Raw genomic sequence first — 22,304 nt, 5'->3', positions numbered from 1 at the left:
CTAAATTGTTGTTTATATTTTATGTGGAATTTGAAAAAGTTCTAATGATGAGATAAGATGAGATGAGTTGAAGTGAGTTTTAAATACAAACGACAAATCGTCTCCCTTTGCCCTTAGCTAATTAAATCTCTCTCTCTCTCTCTCTCTCCGACCAATTCCAAAGTTATATATCGATCAATTTCTTGACTTGCTTGAATCTACTTCTATCCAAAGAATTTTAATATAAAGACTGTTGAAAATTAGGAAAATAAAAAAGAAAAAATATTTATAAAATCAATAATGCATTAAATAATTAAGTAGATAAAAAAAAATTTAAAAATAATATTAGTTTATTATTATAAAAAGTGAGATTACTAATCTCAAGATCAAATTTTGAGTGATTAATTAAAAACTAAAAAGTGAGATATTAATTAAATTTGTCTAAGATTTTACCTAAACCAATGAGAAGAGTTGTCAAGACTCAAGGGGGTGGTACTACACGTAGTATCTGAGTTTTAATGATGAAAATGAGATCCCCATCATGTCCCACCGTTTTTTAATCTCTTATTTGTCACCTTCGCTGTCTCTGTCTCAATCCTCTTATATACATTTAACTATTTAGTATAATTAATAATTTGTTTCGGAAGGATTAATATTAATTTACCTTTACATAATTTTATACCCAAACCATCATTTTCTTTTGTTCTTATTTTTAATCAGGTTTTGCAATAAATTAAAAGGGGTACACCAAAGTCTAGTCTCTAAGCAAATGCTTGAGCTACCTATCAAGATTCTTGCTATTTGAATAATTTTTTTCATCAGTTACTATTTATTATATATTTCACACCACATATTTTATAAAAAACATCTCAAATCCTATAAAAAATAAAAAATAAAAAAAAATGTCAGGTATGGAATGTACTGAACATAAAGTGATTGATGTATAGCAAAATCTTTATCTTAAATATTCTCCGATCTCTAACCTATTTAAATATCTAAGATGTTGCTTATATAAATAATATCTAAGATATATGCTGCTAATATATTATTCATGAGATTAGTCTCTATTTTCAGATAAAAACAGGGAACGTCACTAATTTTAATAAGATATTCAAATTCCCACTCTCAAAATACCATGCATGCACTTGATCAAGCATTAATATATATATTAATGTTAAAGCCATAAGCAAATTTCAAAAGAAGATATAATGTTATCATTGCGACGTAGAAAAAAGTTGACGAATGTTTGACTTTGAAGAATAATTTTACCAGAAAATTTTGGGCCAATGGGACAAAATCGGTGACAGATGATCAGAATGTATATATAGATCATGATGGATGCTCCTTGGCTTCACATGCTCCTTGATACACAAGACGATATATCTTACACACATCTCCATGAAACTTTGTTTGAATCGGGACAGAAATTCCTCTGCATATGTATATTAAATGTTGTTTACAAGGTACAAAGTGTTGGCACTTGTAAACAAAAGTACAAAACATTCTCCACTGATTCAAACAGTACTCCCACTTACCACATAGCCCCATATCTTTGACCATAGTAACATACCTAGCTAGTTTCTGTGCTGTCCCTCGTTGAAGCCCTGCATGCTTAGCAGAACAAGCTCAAGATTAAAAAAATAATAATAATACAAGGCCTCATGTTGATCTTCATATATGTTAGGGGTAATACGTGAAAGCAAAAAATATATTAATCAGCTATCTGATCTACTCACGTACGAATTGAAGTGATATATACATTAATTAAACTTTTGATAATTAATACCCTTTATAAAAATAAACGATGACAATATATATATACATATTTTATTTTTTACTTTTGCAAAATTGTCAACTTTAAAAATAGATATGATTATTTGATTCCTTTCCTGTTTGCTGTGAGCTGACCTAAGAAATGGAACCTAGCTTCCATGGAGATAATTTGAGTGGCGGATCATCGATGGTCTTCATTCGCATTTGCTTTTCAAGATGAGAAATGGTACTAGTAAGTTTTACATGATCTCACACACACACACACACACACACATATATCCACCTAACCAATATGCGCGCAATTTATTGTTTTATTCATTTTATTTAAACACATACATATTAAGATAGATGAAAAAATAACAAATCACATATTAATTACGTAGAGATGTGTCGTATATGATTTTCATGTGGATTAATTGTTGAGAAGTCTCACATGGCTTAAAAATAAACTCATCCTAAACTTTATAAGGAGTTGCCACACTCCTTCTATTAAACTTTTTATGAAGAGAAATTTATGTTTTTATATGATATCAGAGCTAGGTTAACCTATGACAGATGATGGGCTCTTACGACTTACCCACGATGATGGTACCAGAAATACCGGTCCACATGTGAGGGGGCGTGTTGAGAAATCTCACATAGCTTGGGAACAAACTCTTCCTGGACTTTATAATTAAAGAATTATATCAATCCTCCTATTAGATCTTTTATAAAGAAAAATGTGTGTTTTTATATATATATATATATATATTTTTTTTTTTTTTAATTAAGAGACGAAGATCACATATCCAAGAGTGATCCCGTCTCAATTTTATTAAAACGCCCTCACTTATGAGGAAGGAAAACCGTGGTAACAATCAAATACGTAAAAATTACAACCAAAACCCAATACCCAATACCCAAACCGAACGAACTCTAAAAGAAACCAACAAAAAAAAACCCGTATTACAAAAACCTGCTCTTACTTACGTCTCAAATTTGACAAACCACATTTATCAAGTCTTAAAAGGCCTCTAGCCAATCGAGAAAGTTCCGAAGCAGAAGAATAAGTAGAATTATTTCCCTTAGCTCCAGATTTTGCCAAAATATTAGCCACCGCATTGTATTCTCGATATATGTGTCTACTAGTGAACTGCATCTGACCAAGAATGCTCATGATTTCCTTCTAGTAATCCTCTAGATACCACAAACCACACGGCCTTCCATTACCGATTCAGTGAATAATCAATTTTGAATTCATCTCAATCTCAATAGTATCACAACTCATACGCCTAGCATGCTTCAAGCCATAAAGTAAACCCATAACCTCAGCATGATTATTAGAACAGCACCCAATAGGAATAGAAAAACCCAATTGGAACTCACCATCATGAAGCACCCAGATTACCCAATAAACATCTATCACCATTAAGTTTGTACCAGCCACATTGTGGTTTCTCCTATCTCACAATCTTCTCCCCCCTCATACCAGCATTCGGGACAGGAAGATTTAAGGCTTGAAGCAACTCTTCATCTCTTTGCTTGATATTATTTTGATCTTTAAATTTTAAGGCAACCCAAGCCAACCAATATTTAATAGATATCCAAACAATATCTCAATAGATTCAAAGGAACCCCCCATCCGAGCTTTACATCTCCGCCACCACAAACGCCAAGAAGGAGACCAAGAATCTGACCATGATAAGAGGATCGTTTAGCTCGACGAAACCAACACTCCATCCGCTCTTTCCAATTTCTTCCGATCAAACTCGGCATGCCTAAAAGGATACAAAAATGCTAATTAGCCGTTCAGAAGCCAAGCCGTACGTTCCATCAAAACTCACTCCTGCACTACATCTCGCCCGGCCCTGAGCCATTTCCTCAATTCCTTCTTCCATTGTTACAGCTGATCGATCGTATGTATAGCTTTACCAATATAATACCTTCTAATCATAACTTGTTATTGGTGGCACCCATGCATGCATGAGAACAGACGCAAGAAAATTAAGAAAGAAAAAGAAAAAGTAAAAAAAGCCTGTCGTGCTTTGGAGCTTTTGGTCTGAGTCTGAGATAAGAATGTATGAAATCAAAACAGAGAGATGATGACGTATCCAGGCACGCCTACACGCTCGTTTTGGCAGACGTCCTTTGCCTAGGGGCTCTAAATCTGTGCAACAAAAACACAAACACAAAGCCAAGAACTATACTATACCACATGGAATAGAATCACTGAGGACTGAGACTGAGAGAACAAATTAAACACCACTGGCGGAGCCTGTCAGCACCTCTTTTTATCTGTCGGGCTGAAACATGGCCAAAGCCTGAGGTCTCGGGGCTTTAGGTGAGGAACAGTGGAACATAATCACTTGTGTCACCTGTAGTTTGCTCCATTAACTTCGCTCCATCGTAGCATTTTTGTCTTACGCGGTGACCGTTTATAAGGTGCAGGGTGGGCCACCTGGCAACCTGACATGGAGACTTTCATATGTGAATCCTACGAAAATTCTAAATATTTTTTTATCAAATAGTGTAAATTTTTATTTTATTTTTGTTTCTATTTTTTAAAACATTTTTTAAATTCATCTAAACATTTTTAAAAATAAAAGAATTACAAAATCTTTAAAAATACTTTCTTAATTATTAAATAAAATTTAAAAAAAAAATCATATAAAATAAGTGTACACATTTTCAATCGCTCTGGCATTTCTTTTCATATATCATGTTTTAGTATCTTTACTCATGACATTTGGAATGTTGCAACAATTACTTCATATTGGTACGTACGCATGTAGTTCATAACTGTTCATTACTCTGCTTAAGGCCTAAGGGGATGCTTGTGAATCAAATGAGATAAGAGATTTGTGAATATTAATAAAATAATATATAAACAGTAATAAAATATTTTTAGTTATGATGTTGAATTTTGGAAAATAAGAGAGTATAAATTGAATAAAAATATTATAAATTTAAAATATTGTTAGAATATAATTTTTTATATTTTGTTTGAAAGTTTAAAAAAAATATAATGATTAGTTGAAAAAGTTAAATATTTAAAATTAAAAAATATTTATGTTTGAGTAATATTTGGGAATAAACAACTCCTAGAATTTATTATCTAATATCATATGTGAATATTAATAAAATAATATTAAATTATTTGTAAATAATAATAAACTGTTTATATATATTAGTAAATAATCTGATAACAATTTCATTTCCAAACATATCTTAAAAAGGAAAATCGATTCTCTTATTTTTCAAATTCTCAATTGAGGTCTTGTTTATTTTTATAAATGAAATAAGATGAGTCGCGATAAAATTAAAATTTGAATAAAATATTTAAAATATATTTTTTAATATTATTTTTATTTTAAAATTTTAAAAATTAAATTATTTATTTTATTTTATATAAAAATTAAAAAATTATAATGATCAGACGTGCAGGAATATATAAGATATTTGCAAAACTCATCCTAAATAGTACGAAGGGTGGTCAACATTCCGTAGTTTAACCAAAAAAAAAAAAAGACAGAGATAATGGGATAGGTCTCTTCTTCTTCTTCTTAATTCCTCGAGAAACGGAAAAGTCTTGCGGTTAATCATTGGGCTAAACAAAGAGTACGAAGGTCATGAGCTACGGAAATTTGAGCCGATCGAGTCTTTTAGTGGGACAATGAACACTATACACCACAGATCATGTGTGAATTGACATGATGGACAGCAGGTCATGTTCCCATTAAAATCTCATTAATTGGGCCACTGCACCAACTTCTAATCAAGTGCATGCTATGAATATCTATTATATCTTCACAAATCACAGCATTATATTCATACACATAATATTCAATGTCCACTTCTACTTGCTATTTCTTTCCCACGCACGAGACGTTTCAGCTCTCCTTGCATTATCTGAATTTTCCTTTCCTCTTTCAGTGCAATTGATTCCTTCGCTGTTGTTGCAAGCTGGGGACCAATTAATTAATTCAAGAAAGTTATGAACCATTTTATTTTATAATGGATGGATTTTTTTTTCTTTTTTAAAAAATTAGAAGCGGAGGCGGCTAAAGTAACAATTTTTCTTAAGCGTAATCATAGGAACTTCTCTCCGTTACAGAATGTCTGGTTTGAACTATAATTATTACCTCAAAGGCAAGTATGTCATCACAGCATCACCAAAATACTTTGCTGGTATAAAGCTCATCTTATGGCCCCAAAGGTTAAGCTTTATTATCACTAGTGATTCTAACTTATGTCTTAACTCGAATTCCTAATCTCGAATTCATGAAATACCAACTCTTATCAATTGGGTTACCACCTTAGTGGCATAATGGGTGGATTTATTTCTTCTTAGTTATCCAATTATTTTCAATTTTTAAATTCATAATTGATAGTACAGTGTTGTAACTATTATGTGGTAAGCTATTACATTGCATTTGAGTACACAAACTAGATAAGAACGAATTGGATTGACTGATTATTTTATGACGTGGGCATAGTTATATTCTTGTATTATCAGTATTTATTGCTTTGTCTCCCTTTCCTAATCTTAGGGGAAAAAATAAAACATTTACCTAAATTTAAAAATTAGTAACTCTGTCTTGTCAAGGGGGTAGAACATGTCCTAATTAGAAGTCAAGTCCAAGATGGATATATGAAAGAGCATAAGTGGATGGCCGTCATGCATGTGTAAATCATGCCCTCCCAATCATTGATCTCCACCATTCATTGATGGCTTTGCTTTTACCTCCATCTCAGGTTCTTCACGGGCCATACGTGGAGATGGCCCATCTCATTAAATGTCTCGAATGGATCCAGTTTGCAGCCCTGTCTGGATCGGCTCCGTGTAGGGTCCAAATGCCAGCTTTTCTTATTCGATAATGAATATCTTAATATTTATTTATTTTATTTGTCTTTATTTTTATTTTTAATTTTTTTTTTAGATTTATTTTTGGAAAACGGGATCATGAATGCTCCACCTCCCTCCCTCTCCTCTCGTCTTTTCAAGCCTTGGCCTGAGTGCATTATTATGAATTCCATTACCTTATCATTGGAATTGAGCAAAATAATTTGTACCGACCACATCACTTCAAATGTACGCTAGCCTTTTTTGTTTTTTTTGTTTTTCATAAAAAATCTCGATCTATTTTAGCCATTTAATTTTGGGAAAATCACGATATAAATCCTGTGTGAATTGGGATTTAATAATCTCGCTCTAAAAAATTAAATAATCTAGCATTTATTTTAAAAAATTGTACCCTCATTACAAAAAAAAACCCCATTTATTCAAATATCAAAATAATAATAATATTATAAAATAATATTCTAATTATATTTGTTTCAATTTTCATGTTTAATCTAAAACTATTTTATCTCGTCTCTATCATATGCCACTCTATAATGCCCGACATCAAATCTTTTATAATTGTCGTAGGCACATGCAAATATTTCAAGAAGATTAATGATAAGACTTATAAATCTTTTATAATTTATTCCAATTCTATTTTGAGTTAAAAAATAATTTCTATTTAACTATTTTTAATTAAATATTATTATTATATTAGTTAATTAAGTTTTTTTTTTTAATTTTGTTACAATTAAGCTCTTGCATTCCTTATTTAATTGAGAGGTGAATTTCAAATTCATTAAGGGTAAGATTTAATTCTTCAATCTTTTTTAATTGAGAACTAGCTTTTGTTCAAGTTCTTATGTCCAATAGTTTTTTAATCTCGTTTAAGAATAATGCTATAGAATAAAAGTGAGATAAAAATATAATATGTAATATTTTCTCTATAACTTATGTATTTAAAAGAAAAGAATGGAGAACTAGTTTTGGTTAAGACGTTTGTAAAAACATTGTTCCGCCTTCCGGTTACTTATTACTAATTAGATCTATTCGAAGAAGAGAATTAAGATTCATTTAGATAGTAAAATGAAATGAAATGAAATGAAATGAAATGATTTTAGATGAGTTAAATAAAAGATTGTTATAATAATATTTTTTAATAATATTATTATTTTAAAATTTAAAAAATTTGAATTATTTATTATATTTTATGTAAAAATTTAAAAAAATTATAATAATAAAATAAAATAAATTGAGATTATTTCTATATCTAAATACTCCTTACTCTATTTATGCACGAATTTTAGAAAAATAATTTTACACTGTCGATCAGTTTTCTTTGAAATTAATTTTTTTTATTAAATCAAAACTCGACAAATCATTTATATTTTGTTCAAAAATTGCGTAGTATATATATATATTTTAATAATTGCCGTACCCTCTGCCGGAAAAAAGAAGAGAAGTGGAAGGGAGTTGTTAATCTGTAGACCGCACCAACGAATGGCAACACGAAAGGTGTCAGTCACTCAGAAATTTTCTTCCCTTCCCATCTTTTAACCGAAGCGCGTGTTTCCCAATCTCCCCTCTCCAGTTTCCTTTGATTTTGTGTACCAGGCGACAAAACCACACGCACACAACGTGACACGGATCCCTTATATTCACTTTGTTTTTCCCTTTTTCTTTTAATTTTTAAAAAAATTTCATTTTAATACTTTGTTTTAATAATTAGACTGACATTTTCACATTTCGGCCCCTCTCTCTCTCTCTCACCCTCATACAAGATTCAGCCACTGGCCTCTATAAAGCGCGGAGCCTCGGCTTCACCTTCAGAAACTCTCCACCTACGCGCCGTTTCACCCTAAACAAGAGACAGGGACAGAAACACACTCTGTCATGGACAACGCCATACCGGAGCCATGGCGACCCGAACCCGTCCGTTCCACCATGTTCCGGCCACCGGAGACCCCGCGGGAGCCCATGGAGTTTCTCTCGCGGTCCTGGAGCGTCTCGGCTCTGGAGGTCTCGAAGGCTCTGGCCCCACCACAGACGGTGGCATTGTCGAAGACCTCCAGTGGTGTTCTTGGTGGTGTTAACGGCGGGCCAATACTTGAGGACTTGGCCGGAGAGTTGGAGGAGAGTGCTACGGTCTCCGGGAACCCCTTTTCGTTTGCTTCGTCCGAGACCTCACAGATGGTGATGGAGAGGATCATGTCACAGTCGGTGAGTGTTGGTGGAGACTGGGAAACCAACGCCGAGGCGTGTGGACAAATTGTGGGGTTTTTAGGCTTCTTGGGGGTTGATTCAAACATTGGTTTTAACTGGCCTCTCTCTTTTTGTTTTTTTGTCTTGTTTCTCGTATAGGGTATATCGTATTATAGGATTTACTCGTAATTTGACTGGGTTCTTGTTTTTTCTTTCTATTCTGGTGTTTTTTACCTGTTGTTTGTTTCCTGGTTATGTTCAATCCCAACAGCGCTTTCATACTTTTGTATTCTGCTTCTGACCCTCAATTTCGGTTTTGTTTTTCTATGCGTACTCTGTTTTCAATTTGTCTATTTCTGGGTCCAAATCTCTCTGTCCCGAATACTACAGAGCACCCACTTAACAAAAACCAAATCATTTCCTCTTTCACCCTCACTCATTTTCATTTAATTATTACTAACCCAAATAACGCCATGATCTCTCTACTTTTGCAGCAGGAGGTATCCCCACGCACCTCAGGCAGGCTTTCCCACAGCAGTGGCCCTCTCAACGGCACCCAGAGCTGCGGCTCCTTAACCGACAGCCCACCTGTTTCCCCCTCCGAAATCGACGATGTCAAGGTTTTCTTCTTACTCATTTCCGGCGGCCACTGTACACACGGTCACCGGAATCTTACTAAACACAAACGAACAAACACACACGAGGAGACAGACAAGCCAGTCGTACTTGCTTTGCTTTGCTTTATTTTCCTCTTTTTTGCTACAAAGCATGAACACGGTGTCTCTGTTTTGGGGGGACATAACTGACCAGTCTCAGAGCGAACATAGTCCAGGCTTTCTCTGTAATCAACGCTCTTTAATTACACCGGGAGAGCGTTGTTTCGCTCTCTTCAACGCCAAAAGTCAATGGCACTATCGGAATTTAACTAATCTGTTCTGAGTTCCCACCCCTGAAAAGAAAAAGAAAGTTTGCTTTTTCCTGAGTAATCCTGCCATTCCAACCACCTTCGTTACAACCAATAGCTCCAGAACAAACAATTAGGCGTCGGAAGAAGAAAAAGCTCTTCTTGTGTAAACTTGCAGAGCAGCGGGCTGGAGCTTGTAACTTCAATTTCTTTAAAACCTTGCCCAAATAATACATATAATTTACTGAGCCTGCCACGGAATAATTGATTCCCTAACCACCCAAATAAAATTGCTCTACTGTGTTCCGGTCCCCATCGACCGACCTCTCGGTTATTCCTAACAAATTTGCCTCCAAACTTACCCAGTGCATAGAATTTCGTCCCCGTCCCACACTCGCTGCATTAATTTCTCGTGGACCCAAAAGCTGATTCATATCGTCTTATTATTATTATTATTATTACCTCGTCAAGATTATTTTTTGTTGTAAGTTTTTGTCTCCATAATTACGTCACATATTTATAAAAATTGCAATTTTAAATATGTTGTTTTTTTAATCCCCAAAAAGAAATCATTATAACCATGTATTATCTTTTTTATGCGCTCTACATACGTCCATATATTTTTCTAATTTCGTGGGCCCCCACAAAACACGCATTCATGCGTGTTCCTCTATTGCAGTTTTGCCGCTCGAGCAACACCCACAACGCCCAATTCCGAACCGGCTCCACACCAGGCGGAGTAGGGGGTGCAGCCGGTGGTGGTGGAAAGACTGTAGGGAGGTGGCTGAAGGACAGGAGGGAGAAGAAGAAGGAGGAGACGAGGGCCCAGAATGCGCAGCTCCATGCCGCTGTCTCGGTGGCTGGAGTGGCTGCTGCCGTGGCAGCTATTGCTGCTGCCACAGCTGCCTCCTCTGGTGCTGGCAAGGATGAGCAGATGGCAAAGACCGACATGGCGGTGGCATCGGCGGCAACTTTGGTTGCCGCCCAATGCGTCGAGGCGGCTGAGGCCATGGGTGCTGAGCGCGAGCACCTCGCTTCTGTGTTGAGCTCCGCCGTGAATGTCAGGTCGGCTGGAGACATAATGACATTAACTGCTGCCGCTGCTACTGGTAACACCACGTCAATTTTCTATGTATTCCGTTCCACGGGTATTTTGGGAATATGGTTATAACTTAATTGACGAAAATTGTACGCAGCTTTACGTGGGGCAGCCACATTGAAGGCAAGGGCATTGAAGGAAGTGTGGAATATAGCAGCTGTGATCCCGGTGGAGAAGGGTGTGGGAGTCGGAGGAAACGGTAACAACGATAATAACGGTAATTCCAACAGTAGCTTCAGTGGTGAGCTCGTTCCTGAAGAGAATTTTCTGGGCATCTGTAGTAGAGAATTACTTGCTAGAGGCTGTGAACTCCTGAAACGCACCCGCACAGGTAAAAGATTCTTAGTGATTCTATCTACGGTTAAAATCCGATTTGCTAGGTGCTGTTATGGGAGGATTGTGATTTTTAACTTAATGTGAGAGTGAGTCAATTATTTCTTTCCCCCGTCTGTAGAAAAAGAGTTTGATTGTATCATTGTCTGATGAACGCAGGTGATCTTCATTGGAAAATAGTATCCGTTTACATTAACAGAACGAACCAGGTAGTCTTTCTATGCGAAGCACTATTTTGATCTGCCTCTGAAATATCCACCTGCATAATTGTCTGGGTATCAATTAGACTTTTATGGGTGTGAACTTGATGGGTAAAAGGTTCAAGAGAAAAAGTTCAGGAAAACCGTGCTTGATGAAATTAATGGAGATCTACTCTCTTTCTTGTGCCACTTCTTTGGAATCTTTTACATCTTTCAAAGTTCTTTTTGTGCAGGTTATGTTGAAGATGAAGAGCAGGCACGTTGCTGGGACCATCACAAAGAAGAAAAAGAGTAAGTAATTGCTTTTGTCCGTCTCTAATAATTTGAACGGAATTGTAGGTGGGTCTTCTTGTATTTGGGGATTTGTGAAAGCATTTGGCACTAAAGTGGTATAAAGATTAAAAGGCTTCATCTTTAAATCGATCTCTTTTTGAATTTACAGATATGGTATTGGAGGTGATTAAAGATATGCCAGCATGGCCTGGCCGCCACTTGCTGGAAGGTGGCGAGCACCGCCGATACTTTGGATTGAAAACGGTATTGCGGGGAGTCGTAGAATTTGAGTGCAGGAACCAGAGAGAGTATGATATCTGGACTCAAGGTGTTTCAAGGCTCCTCACCATTGCTGCTGAAAGAAATAACAGGCATAGGGTGTGAAATGTCCTCTTTACATGAGAGGGAGATTTTGGCAAATGAACAAGTTGGGACCCAGGTTATGGCCCTCCGAACATAATAGGGTGGGTATTTTGAAGTTCAGTGGGGGCTGTTTTTCTTGGGTTCCTATTGTAAAAAGGAGAAATTCAAAAAGATAAGTTAATGTCCTGATGGGTCACACTGATCTGGGAGAATATGGATTGAGCTTTTCTTTTTGTTTCTGTATGGAAAAGTAAAGTGATTTAAATCAAAGTAACACCATGTGATCCAAGTCTGTTGTTCCCCTATGCACAAAAAGGAAAGGAGTATCTTGGACTGAGGCAGTCAAAAAGAGAAGGAACGAATCCCATTTTGAGTAAAGCATAACATCATTAGAGAAGATAAGGACATGGCCCGATTCTATGTGCTTGTATATTTTATTGTATTTGGGTTTGGTTTGTCCTTTGATTGCTTTTTGGAACCTAGTTTAAAGACTTTTGGGGGTTTTGCTGCGGTAGAACCATGATTGTCTTGTCCTGTAATCTCCTGCTTTATATAATAATTATGATTGGATTAGATCAGTTTAATCAAGCCCTGGGATAACATTCTATTAGTGAAAAACAGAGAGACAACTCTGTCAGAGAATGTGCGGAATAAAATAACTAGGTGTTACATATGGTTCTAAAGTGTATTTTAAAATAGCCAGAGGGACAAACACTTTATAGTTATTATTGTAACATGAAGGCGACGTACTTGGGCATGTCTGGCCTCTAAATGAACCAATGTTTAATTAAAATTAGTGTAGAAAATACATTTTTCCCCTCTTCGACTGGAAATGCTCCGTAAAGACTAGATTCAATAGGTTGATACGATCCCTTGTTTCCATCTCATTCTGAGATTGAGATTTGAGATTTGAAGACAGATAAAAGCAGACATTACATTGATTGCGCACCCATTCCTGTGCTTGATGATGATCCAACCTGCTATCTCAACGCATGGGATTTCCTTGGAGATGCAAAGATGAACATAGTGTGGAGTATAAAATATCATGCCTTCAGGCCTACCACACTAAAGGATAAAATGAAGAGGAATGAAGTAAGTGACAACAAGGGATCATAGGTGTAAGAGGAATATGTCAGAAGGAAGTGAGAAAATAAAGGAATGCTCATACACTCCAAAAGTCAGACCTCACCTCTGTTGACAGACACGCAAAGAGACCAGTCACATCATGACAGGTAGGCATGCGCAATGGGGGATGAGTTAAAAGTAAGGGATCGGATGACTAATGAAAAGGATATGTCTTCATCTTCAACGTCTCAAGGAAGACATCTGCTCTAGCAAAAAGATTTACAGCTTTCGTTGTATAGTTAGAAATGAGAGGTTATGAGAGACTATAAACAAGTATATTATAGTGAGTTTTCTTTTCTCAAACGTCTGTAGACGTAGATAACATGTCAAACCATGTAAATATATGTGTCCCTTTCTTTTATTTTCTCTATACTTGTTTTCCATTCATCGTCATGGATGTATGCATCGATACCGTACAACCGTACCAAAATATTGTCAGGGGCTCAAAACAACACCGATCAAGACCCAAGTCAACTAGTAGGTTAGGAATAACTCTTTCTCTTTTTCCGACTTGTTAATCGATTTTTCCCACATCAACACATAGGCCAAAGATAGTTATGCTAGACCGACTGCCATCCGGAAAAAAGAACGATAAATAGAGCTGGTGTCAATGCCCCCAAATCCGAGGAGTGAGAGTCGAGATCTCATTCATAGCCTGTGGCGCATGCCATTGTTCCAACCATCGGGCTTTGAGCCAACCGACTCTCCTACACTATCAAATTATCAATATGGTTGTGTGGAGGGATTGTTGACAGAATTTTTGTTATATTTTGCAGTCTTCCACGGGTAACCTCTCAACTTTTACTTGGGAGTTTCGACTATTTTTTTAAGAATATTATTTTATAATTTTTGCTAAAAATTCTCACATAGCAAAGAGAATATCGTGCTACAATTTGAGATACCTTGAGTAGAATCTTCTATTCTTCTTACTTTATCCGAAATTGATCGATTTGTATGATGAGGTCGGAGAGAGTTCTAATAGGGATTGACCCAAATATTTGGTGAAATACACTTGTGACAATGAGGTCTCATTTGGATAGCCTTACCATCCCATTTTATCTTATCTCATTTCTTTTCCAAATATAATTCAATTACAAACATTTTTTTAATTTAAATTTTCAATTTTTCATCTAATTATTATATAATTATTATAAATTTCTCAAACTTTCAAACAAAATACAAAAACAATTCATCTTTTTCAAATCTTAAAATAAAAATTATATTAAAAAATTATATTCTAATAATATTTTTCTTAAAATCTTTCTCTCATTTTTTAAAATTTAATAAAATATCTTAACTCAAATTATTCATAAATTATTAGACTAATATTTATAAATTTCTCATCTCAACATTTAAATGGGCCTGAAAGGCCGACAAAGATGAGATACGGCAGGATATTGCAGTAGAGAGTATGACGTGGATGGGCCAAGGTAGAGCAATCAATGGGCTAGGGTGGATTACAAATACACGAGAACAGAGCCATTGCATCAATTATTATTCAAGAAATGGCATGAAAAAGCCATAAATCGTTTGCAACATGTTAGATAAGATCACTTTGAATTATATATTTCAAGCGTAACAGAATTCTAGATTTTTGTTAATCTTATAGCCCATGTTAGATTCTTATGATCGTACCTCTATGCCACTTAAAAGGCTATCAGAATCTCCTAAATTGATTCTAAACTTCAAGGTCAAGCATTTAAAATTATTGCTTTAGAAAATTAATTGTTTGTAATTTCTCCAACCATGTAGACACTACATAGATCATCATGGGGTACCCATTTACTAACCCAACATAAATGTGATAGCCTGGCCTGCCCACGTACACTATCAACCTGCAAAGGACTTTAATTTTGTCGGTTTGGCTAGGGAATCGTATCACCTCATTGGTTTACCTCTGTGTATAAATGTTGCATAGTTATTGAGAGCTCCCTCCTGCACAGAACAGTTGCGCGCACAAAACAAAAAATATACGAGGGTAGCTTTTTTGGTGCATTGAACATGAGTAGAACGTGTTTTTAGTAAGTGCAACTTTTCTCTGTATCTCACATTTCTAATGATCGATATTATCACATGCCATTGGTAAACAATGATGAATTTGTCAGTCACGTCGTACCAGCTTGCAAGCATAATTTGGCCGGGCATGGCACATGGTTAGGTACTGGACAATTCAGACAATAAATGTCGGACCATGGTTAGCTACCACTACCAGACAATTCCAACGTTTAGATATTTTACTCCCGAGCTAGCTTAGGCTATATAAATAGCACACAAATGAAGTTATTCCAAAAGACATCAAACGGATGCAGCTAGTAGATACTACAAATATAATATAATTAAGATCAGCTTCATACATGGCTGCTTCTACTTCTGCTGATGCTGCTGTTAGTAGTAAAGCTACTACTAATACTACCACCACAGCAAATGTTTTTGATTTTGGCAAGTACCATACGGAGCAACCTAAGAATGTGGAACCATATTGTTGCCTCAAGAAGTCTACACTTGCTAATCCACCCCCAAAGCCGCTTTTGGTTGCTATGCCAAGTGAAGCTGGAGAATACCCACTGCTAGTCCTCCTTCATGGTTACCTTCTCCGCAACTCATTTTATTCTCAGCTCATCCGACACATCGCCTCCCATGGATTCATTGTTGTTGCCCCTCAGGCTAGTCTTTTCTCTCCCAAATGAGAATTTCCTATAATTTTTGTTTAAAATTATTTTCTAGCTATGATTTGGAGATTAGACCAGCTTATAAACATAATATTGCACGTGGATTTGTGATATTAAATATCACAATGTTGTCTGTAAATAGTATATCTCAACATTAAATACTGTGAGATCGACATATTCTAAATTGTGGGAAGTGTTTGAAATAAAATATTATAGAAAATCTCTCTCTCTCTCTCTCTCTCTCTCTCATGCCTTTAAGTGTTTTTGTAATCAAATATTGCTAACATGTGGATCACACAATATTACATGTGATCTATGGTTATTGTGATCATGTCTCAACAATAGTAGGTACAGTGGGTATAATCTTCAGTTAAAAACCTCCTAAGCAATATTTTCAAACGATACCCATATTTTCGTTTTGGTTCATGCTTTTAGATCACAGATTCACCACGGTCATTAACTTTTTTACATGTTACGTACACTTTGGTGTCGGCTGGTGAAATGGGTCTGAAGTCAGTAGTTATGTAAAGTTTTGTTTACAAAGAATCTGAAAATTCAGGCATAAAGAGAAGGAAAGCACCGGGGTAGATCTCAATTTGGAGACATGACCAGAACACTTTCAAACCATGAAATGTACTGGATTTGAAAGGGCCTTCCCTTGCAGTTGCTGATGAGATTGCATGGATACCATTACTCTGATTATTTGTGAGATGTGCAGTCGATATATTCGAATCATATATCTCGTCTTCATAAAATTCTTCTCCGGTCCCACTCACATGATTAACTCATACAGCTTCACGATTGTCCTTGTCCCTTAGATGTCGTCCTCATTGTGTTTTGTAATTCTTCTTTGCCTGTAACAGCTATACTGCCTGACTGGATTAGATGCATCTGTTGACATAAAGTCCACAGCAGAAACAATAAAATGGTTATCCGGGGGCGGACTCCAAGACGTGCTTCCAGCAAATGTTCAACCAGATTTAAAAAAGCTAGGACTTGCTGGCCATAGCCGTGGAGGCAAGGCAGCTTTTGCACTTGCGCTTGGAAAAGTAGAAACTTCTGCTCTGAAGCTCTCTGCCTTAATAGGCATTGACCCGGTTGATGGGAAAAGAGAAGGGATGCAAATCAATCCACCAGTACTCACCTATAGTCCTCATTCATTTGAGCTTGGTCATATGCCTGTAATGGTTATTGGAACGGGCTTGGGTGAAGTACAAAGCGGTCTATTATGTGCATGTGCTCCCAAGGGTGTTAACCATGACGAGTTCTACAAGGAATGCCAAGCGCCGGCTTGTCATTTTGTGGCCAAGGACTACGGCCACCTTGACATGCTGGATGACGAGACCAAGGGGCTTCTAGGGACTTTTACATATTGCAGCTGTAAAAATGGGAAGTCTAGGGAGCCCATGAGGAGGTTTGTTGGAGGAATTGTGGTTGCGTTCATGAAAGCTCATCTGCTTGGTGATGATAGTGACTTAATGGCTGTAATAAACGGGACCGAGACTGCACCAGTGGATCTCACGATTGAATTTGATATCTAGTGAAACCTCTAAAATGCAGAGTCGATGGATGGATGCAGAATAAATTGAGTTCAGCTGTGTGGTGTCATGCGTGTGAAGGCAGGCCAGAGCATGACACAGGCTTGGCAATGTGGACGTCGGAGCTTGCTGTTTGTTGCACGAAGACAACTTGCTTAGGAAAAAAGGCTAGGAAGCTAGTTGCAGTGTTTGGTTGGTTGAATAAATATATGTTTTTTGAATGTGTAGGTTTATAGGTAGGAGGTTCTTTTATTGCACTGATGCATGCTGGGGTGTGGTTTATTCTTCGAGTATACGGTTGTGATGGGGTTGACGAGGTTGTTCATGAGTTGTCTATTTCCAACGAAGAAATAATAATTGTAGTCGTGATTTTATAAATATTATATAATTATTTAAAATAAATAAATATGAGAGTTATATATTAAAAAAATTAATTTTTTAATAATAAATTAATTTTTTTTTAAATAATTATATAATATTTATATACTTTATGACTATATATAATATTACTCTTTCGTATGGACGTTGTACTTGTAATTGTCATAAAGACCCATCAGCCCTTTCATAAATGCAAGTCGATCTGGATTATTCATTCTTAAGCCAAGTAATTATATTGGTTCTTAAACTAGGTTGGGTTTCCTGATTTATATCTTTCCCTGTTTTCATTTATTTTCAAAAAAACACGAGAAAAAGTTGAGACGCGCAAAGACTTTTTTCATGTGATCAAGCTTGATGGCCATTAGTCTTTTTTTTCCTATTTTTCTTTTGAGTTGGTGGAATAATTCGTGGGTAATAATAATATTTTTCTTAATGTCGCCACCTGGAATAAAAGCTGTTTGAAGAGAAGAGATTATATTGGCTAGTGTTGTTTTGAAACATTTGTCAATATTTTGGCAATGATTTTGTAGATAACATTTGTGAGACTGATTGGTCGATATTGACTTGGGGTACTTGGGTTTTGAGTTTTGGGAATGAGAGCTATGTTGGTGTGGTTCATTTGCTTCAAGAGTCTCCCACTTCTAAAAAGAAATTGTATTGCTTCTATAACCTCTTTTTTTATGATGCTCTAATAGTGTCTATAGAAGAGTACCGCCATTCCATTTGGACCTTGTGATTTGGGATTTGTTTTAAAGCTCCAAAAATTTATTCTTCACTTGGCATTGCACTGAGTAGTGCATTATCTTGATTCGAAATTTGCTTCTCGAAAAGATTTTCTAGTTGCTCCAGAATTTGCAAATTGGATAAAGTGTATATTGTTCTAAACTGATTAATAAATGAAGATTCAATAACAAGAGAGTTCATTGACCAGTTACCTGGTCCCAATTTGATGGAGTCTATAATGTTGCTTCTTCTCCTGATTGTTGTTGAAAGGTGGAAGAACTTTGTGTTGAGATATAATGAAGTGAGCTAAGCAATTCTTGATTTTTGTCTCCATAATATTTCTACCCTGATAATTTTTGCTCCACGCTTCTTTGATGATATTGCGGCTAAGTGGTTCATGAATCCAAAACTCTTTGAATTTAAAAGACGAGGGTCTTTGCTTATTTGCTATTGTGTGCAGCATAAGTGGGTGATGATCTAAGGCTGATGAGCTAAGTGTTGCAGTGTTGCATCCAAAAATAGCAATCTCCATTTTTTATTTGCAATTGCTTGGTCCAATCTTTCTCTGATGCTTGCCTTTCCATGCCTATTATGTTCGATCATGTGAGTTTTGGACCTGTGTATCTTTTGTCAATTAGTCCATTTTTTCCATTAGAGATTTGAGTCCGCCATTTTGATTGAAAGGGATCGATCAACCGCCATATTTCTCTCAATGATTTAGAAGATCATTAAGATTACCCATGCGTACTATCTAAGGTCCTGGAAATGCTTGGTGTATTGAATCCAAATGAGTCCAAAAATTTGTTTTGTTGTTCCATTGTGTTGGCCAGTAAACATAAGTAATTTAACCATGAATGTTGTGGGGGATCTGAGTAAACTAAAACTAAAATAGCATTCATATTAGCATGTGCAGGTTCTAGTTCTACACCCCGGACACCACATAAGTAAAAGGCCCCCTTTTTTACAAGAAGCTGGAAAGCTGACAAAATGATGGAAATCTATACTATTTATAATAGATATGGTGCGCTCCTCCGACACCAAGGTTTTCGATAAAAAGATTACGTCCGGGTTATTGTTCCTAATATTAGCCCTTAAACTTTTGATTGCCTTGAGTCGAGCTAAACCCCTACAATTTCAAGCCATTGTCTTCATTCAAAGGGGGGAGGCATTTTGGAGCTTGCCTCTCTAAAGTGGACAAAGAATTTGGTTTTTTGGAATGCAACACTGAAACCATCATACTCTAGTCTATGGAAATGAATTCTTCAAACAAGAGATCTCCTCACACAAGGACAATGCTACCAAATTAATAATGGACTGTCGGTAAAGCTTGGTCAGATTTGTGGATTCCCTCTATGGAGAATTTTAAACCAAAACTAATCCAAGAAATGAATCAAATCCACCCTTCTCTAAAGGTCTCAGACATAATCACAGACAACCCACGGTCTTGGCATTTATAAAAAATGCATATTTTTTTTTTTTATCAAGAAAACATCTCAGAAATTCAAAAAATACATTTGCCATCAATCTACTAGAGACAAGACAAGATAATATGGTCCTTGAATAGCAATGTGAAATTCTCTGTCAAAACAGCTTATCACATAGCTGTAAGAAATCAAAATGCAACCCAACAAAACCCCTTGCAAATCCTTTCAAAACCCTTCTGGAGCCTAAGAGTCCATGACTGTCACAAACTGTTATTATGGAAATTACTATGGAACTAGAGGTGAGATTCAGCCAGACCGGACCAGATTGGACCAGCCATTTTTGGACGGGACCAGACCGGATCGAATTGGTCCGTCCAGTCCAAATTATATAGGACCGAATGAATTCGGTTCGGTCCCCGGTCCAAGGGTTTTTCACCCCAGACTAGACCAAATGAAAATTAACAAAAAATATAAATATATTTTTTTGTTTATATATATTATTTATATTAATAATTGTATAGAATTAATTATTAATATATCACAATATTACATAAGTATTATATTCTTCAATATATAACTATAACATATAGTACTAATATTTATTAATATATTAACATATTATAAGAGTTATAGTATAAATTATAGTATATGTATAAATTTATAATAGTATTAGTATAGTTAATTTAATATGTTAGTATTAAATCACTATAACTACATAGAGTACTATTTAATATATTATTAGTAATGTATTGCCAGTTTATCACTAACATATAGTATATTAGTAATACTACTAGTATAATTATTAGTTATAGTATTGGTACTAAGTCTATAACTATATATATTTAGATCCATGTATTATTATATTCTTTAATGTATAACTATAATAGATAATACTATTATATATTAATAATTATGCAATTTATTATGTAATTTTCATTTAATAAGTCACTTAATTTTAATTTAGTATTTTAAATAAATTTTTTTACTAATCGATTAAAAAAAAAGATTGGACCAAACGGACTGACTGGACCGATCCTTATGCTGTTCGGTCCAGTCCAGGGTGGGAAAATCCTAGACGAAATAGGTCCGGTCCGGTTCGGTCCACAAACCTCTCGAGACCGAACCGGACCAGACCGAACTCATTCCTATCTAGAACATCCTCCCCATAAAATCAAGAGTAAGCGAAGTCATTCCCCAATTTGAAGTTAAAGAATGCTCAATGTGTAATCAGGCGAAAGAAATCTCACTACATTTCTTCATAGAGTGTCCAATAAATCGGATACTATGACAACAAAGTTCTTGGCCTCTAAATCTAGCAATTCTGCCAATACAATCTATTTCAGATTGGATTAAGATGATTCTACACCTAGAGAAAGAGTTGGGATTACAGGAGATGGAAAAACACAATTTTCAACTATTTGCGATAATTATCATGGATTTTATTTGGAGGCAACGAAATGACCTCGTTAATAACCACACTTCTATATCTTTAGAGATGGCAAAAAACAGATTGAACCAGATTTATCAAGAGTACAAGAATGCATGGAAAGAAAATGGGAAAACATAAGACGACGTATGGAAACCTCCGCCACAAAATAATACATAAATAACTATAAAATGTTATTTTAAATAAGTACTAATATTATTTTAAATATTCATCCTTCTTCATTTACAAATTATGACTTCAATAGCATATAATTAGACGATCAAATTCTGAGATTAAAAACCTAAACCCATTATAAAATAAGCACAACGTAAGTAATGCCCAAAGCATTTAACAAACATGGTTTTATTATTTAAGGTCCAGTTCATTTAATAAGGACTGTTATTTGATTGAGCTAGCCCATAAAATTAGGCCCGGCCTAAACTATCTGGGCAAGCCCGATATCAGGCCTTATAAAAGGGAAGATGAAGCAACCCACTTTATTTTGGAAAGGAAAAACACTATCTCGTTTGTTTTCACAATTTCTTTCAACTCAACTATCTCATCTAATTACTCATCACAAGAATTATTCTACATGCAGTCCCCGTTGGGGCCTTCGTGCGCGTGAAGTGAAACGGTTCGTTTCGATTCAATTAAGAAATGAAGCTTTCTCCCTCCCATACTCGGTTCCCCCTCCCTCCAAAACATTTCTTTCCTCTCCCTTATCAGAATCTTCGAAACCTTAATCCCATCACTCCAAATTCATTGAAGACCCAGCATATGAGGCTTCATCAACCACGGCTCTAGTGCTCAACACAATCCTCAATTTAGTGTTGCATTAAGCCATGTAATTGGGTTAGACAAGTTTCATTTTTTTTTCTTTGTTCTCTTTGGCTTTGAGTAAGTTTCGTATATATCTCTTTTTTTTTTTTTTATGGGTATTTATTTAATCAATGTGTTTTAGTTTGTTTATTTTCTTCCTTGCATTTTTGTACTTTTTTTTTTTTAGTTGCCAAAAGTCTTTATCTTCTCGATTTTTAGGAAAACCAATTCTTTGATCTGATTTTTTTTCAGTT

General features: G+C 35.6%; 2 protein-coding genes across 3 annotated transcripts; both read left to right on the top strand.

The window, feature by feature from the left end:
• The first annotated feature begins 8,306 nt into the window (after positions 1-8,306).
• Positions 8,307-12,536, top strand: LOC108989482 (VAN3-binding protein-like). Of its 2 annotated transcripts, none has more exons than XM_018963101.2 (7): positions 8,307-8,794; positions 9,271-9,396; positions 10,360-10,789; positions 10,877-11,110; positions 11,272-11,321; positions 11,546-11,603; positions 11,755-12,536. In XM_018963101.2, the coding sequence occupies exons 1-7, from the start codon at positions 8,468-8,470 to the stop codon at positions 11,967-11,969; spliced, it is 1,440 nt and encodes a 479-aa protein (XP_018818646.1). In that variant the 5' UTR covers positions 8,307-8,467; the 3' UTR covers positions 11,970-12,536. The 2 variants fall into 2 exon arrangements, with proteins under 2 accessions (XP_018818646.1, XP_018818647.1); XM_018963102.2 differs by having other exon boundaries at positions 8,312-8,794; positions 9,274-9,396.
• A 2,824-nt stretch (positions 12,537-15,360) lies between these two features.
• LOC108989432 (chlorophyllase-2-like) lies at positions 15,361-17,686 on the top strand. Its single transcript, XM_018963033.2, has 2 exons — positions 15,361-15,736; positions 16,606-17,686. Exons 1-2 carry the CDS (start codon positions 15,428-15,430, stop codon positions 17,281-17,283), a joined length of 987 nt encoding a protein of 328 aa, XP_018818578.1. The 5' UTR covers positions 15,361-15,427; the 3' UTR covers positions 17,284-17,686.
• Positions 17,687-22,304: the final 4,618 nt, after the last annotated feature.

This window comes from Juglans regia, chromosome 7 (genome assembly GCF_001411555.2).
Source record: "Juglans regia cultivar Chandler chromosome 7, Walnut 2.0, whole genome shotgun sequence".
NCBI lineage: Eukaryota > Viridiplantae > Streptophyta > Magnoliopsida > Fagales > Juglandaceae > Juglans > Juglans regia.
The sequence above is the reverse complement of the archived record's forward strand: the minus strand, read 5'-3'. Positions and strand labels throughout refer to the sequence as shown.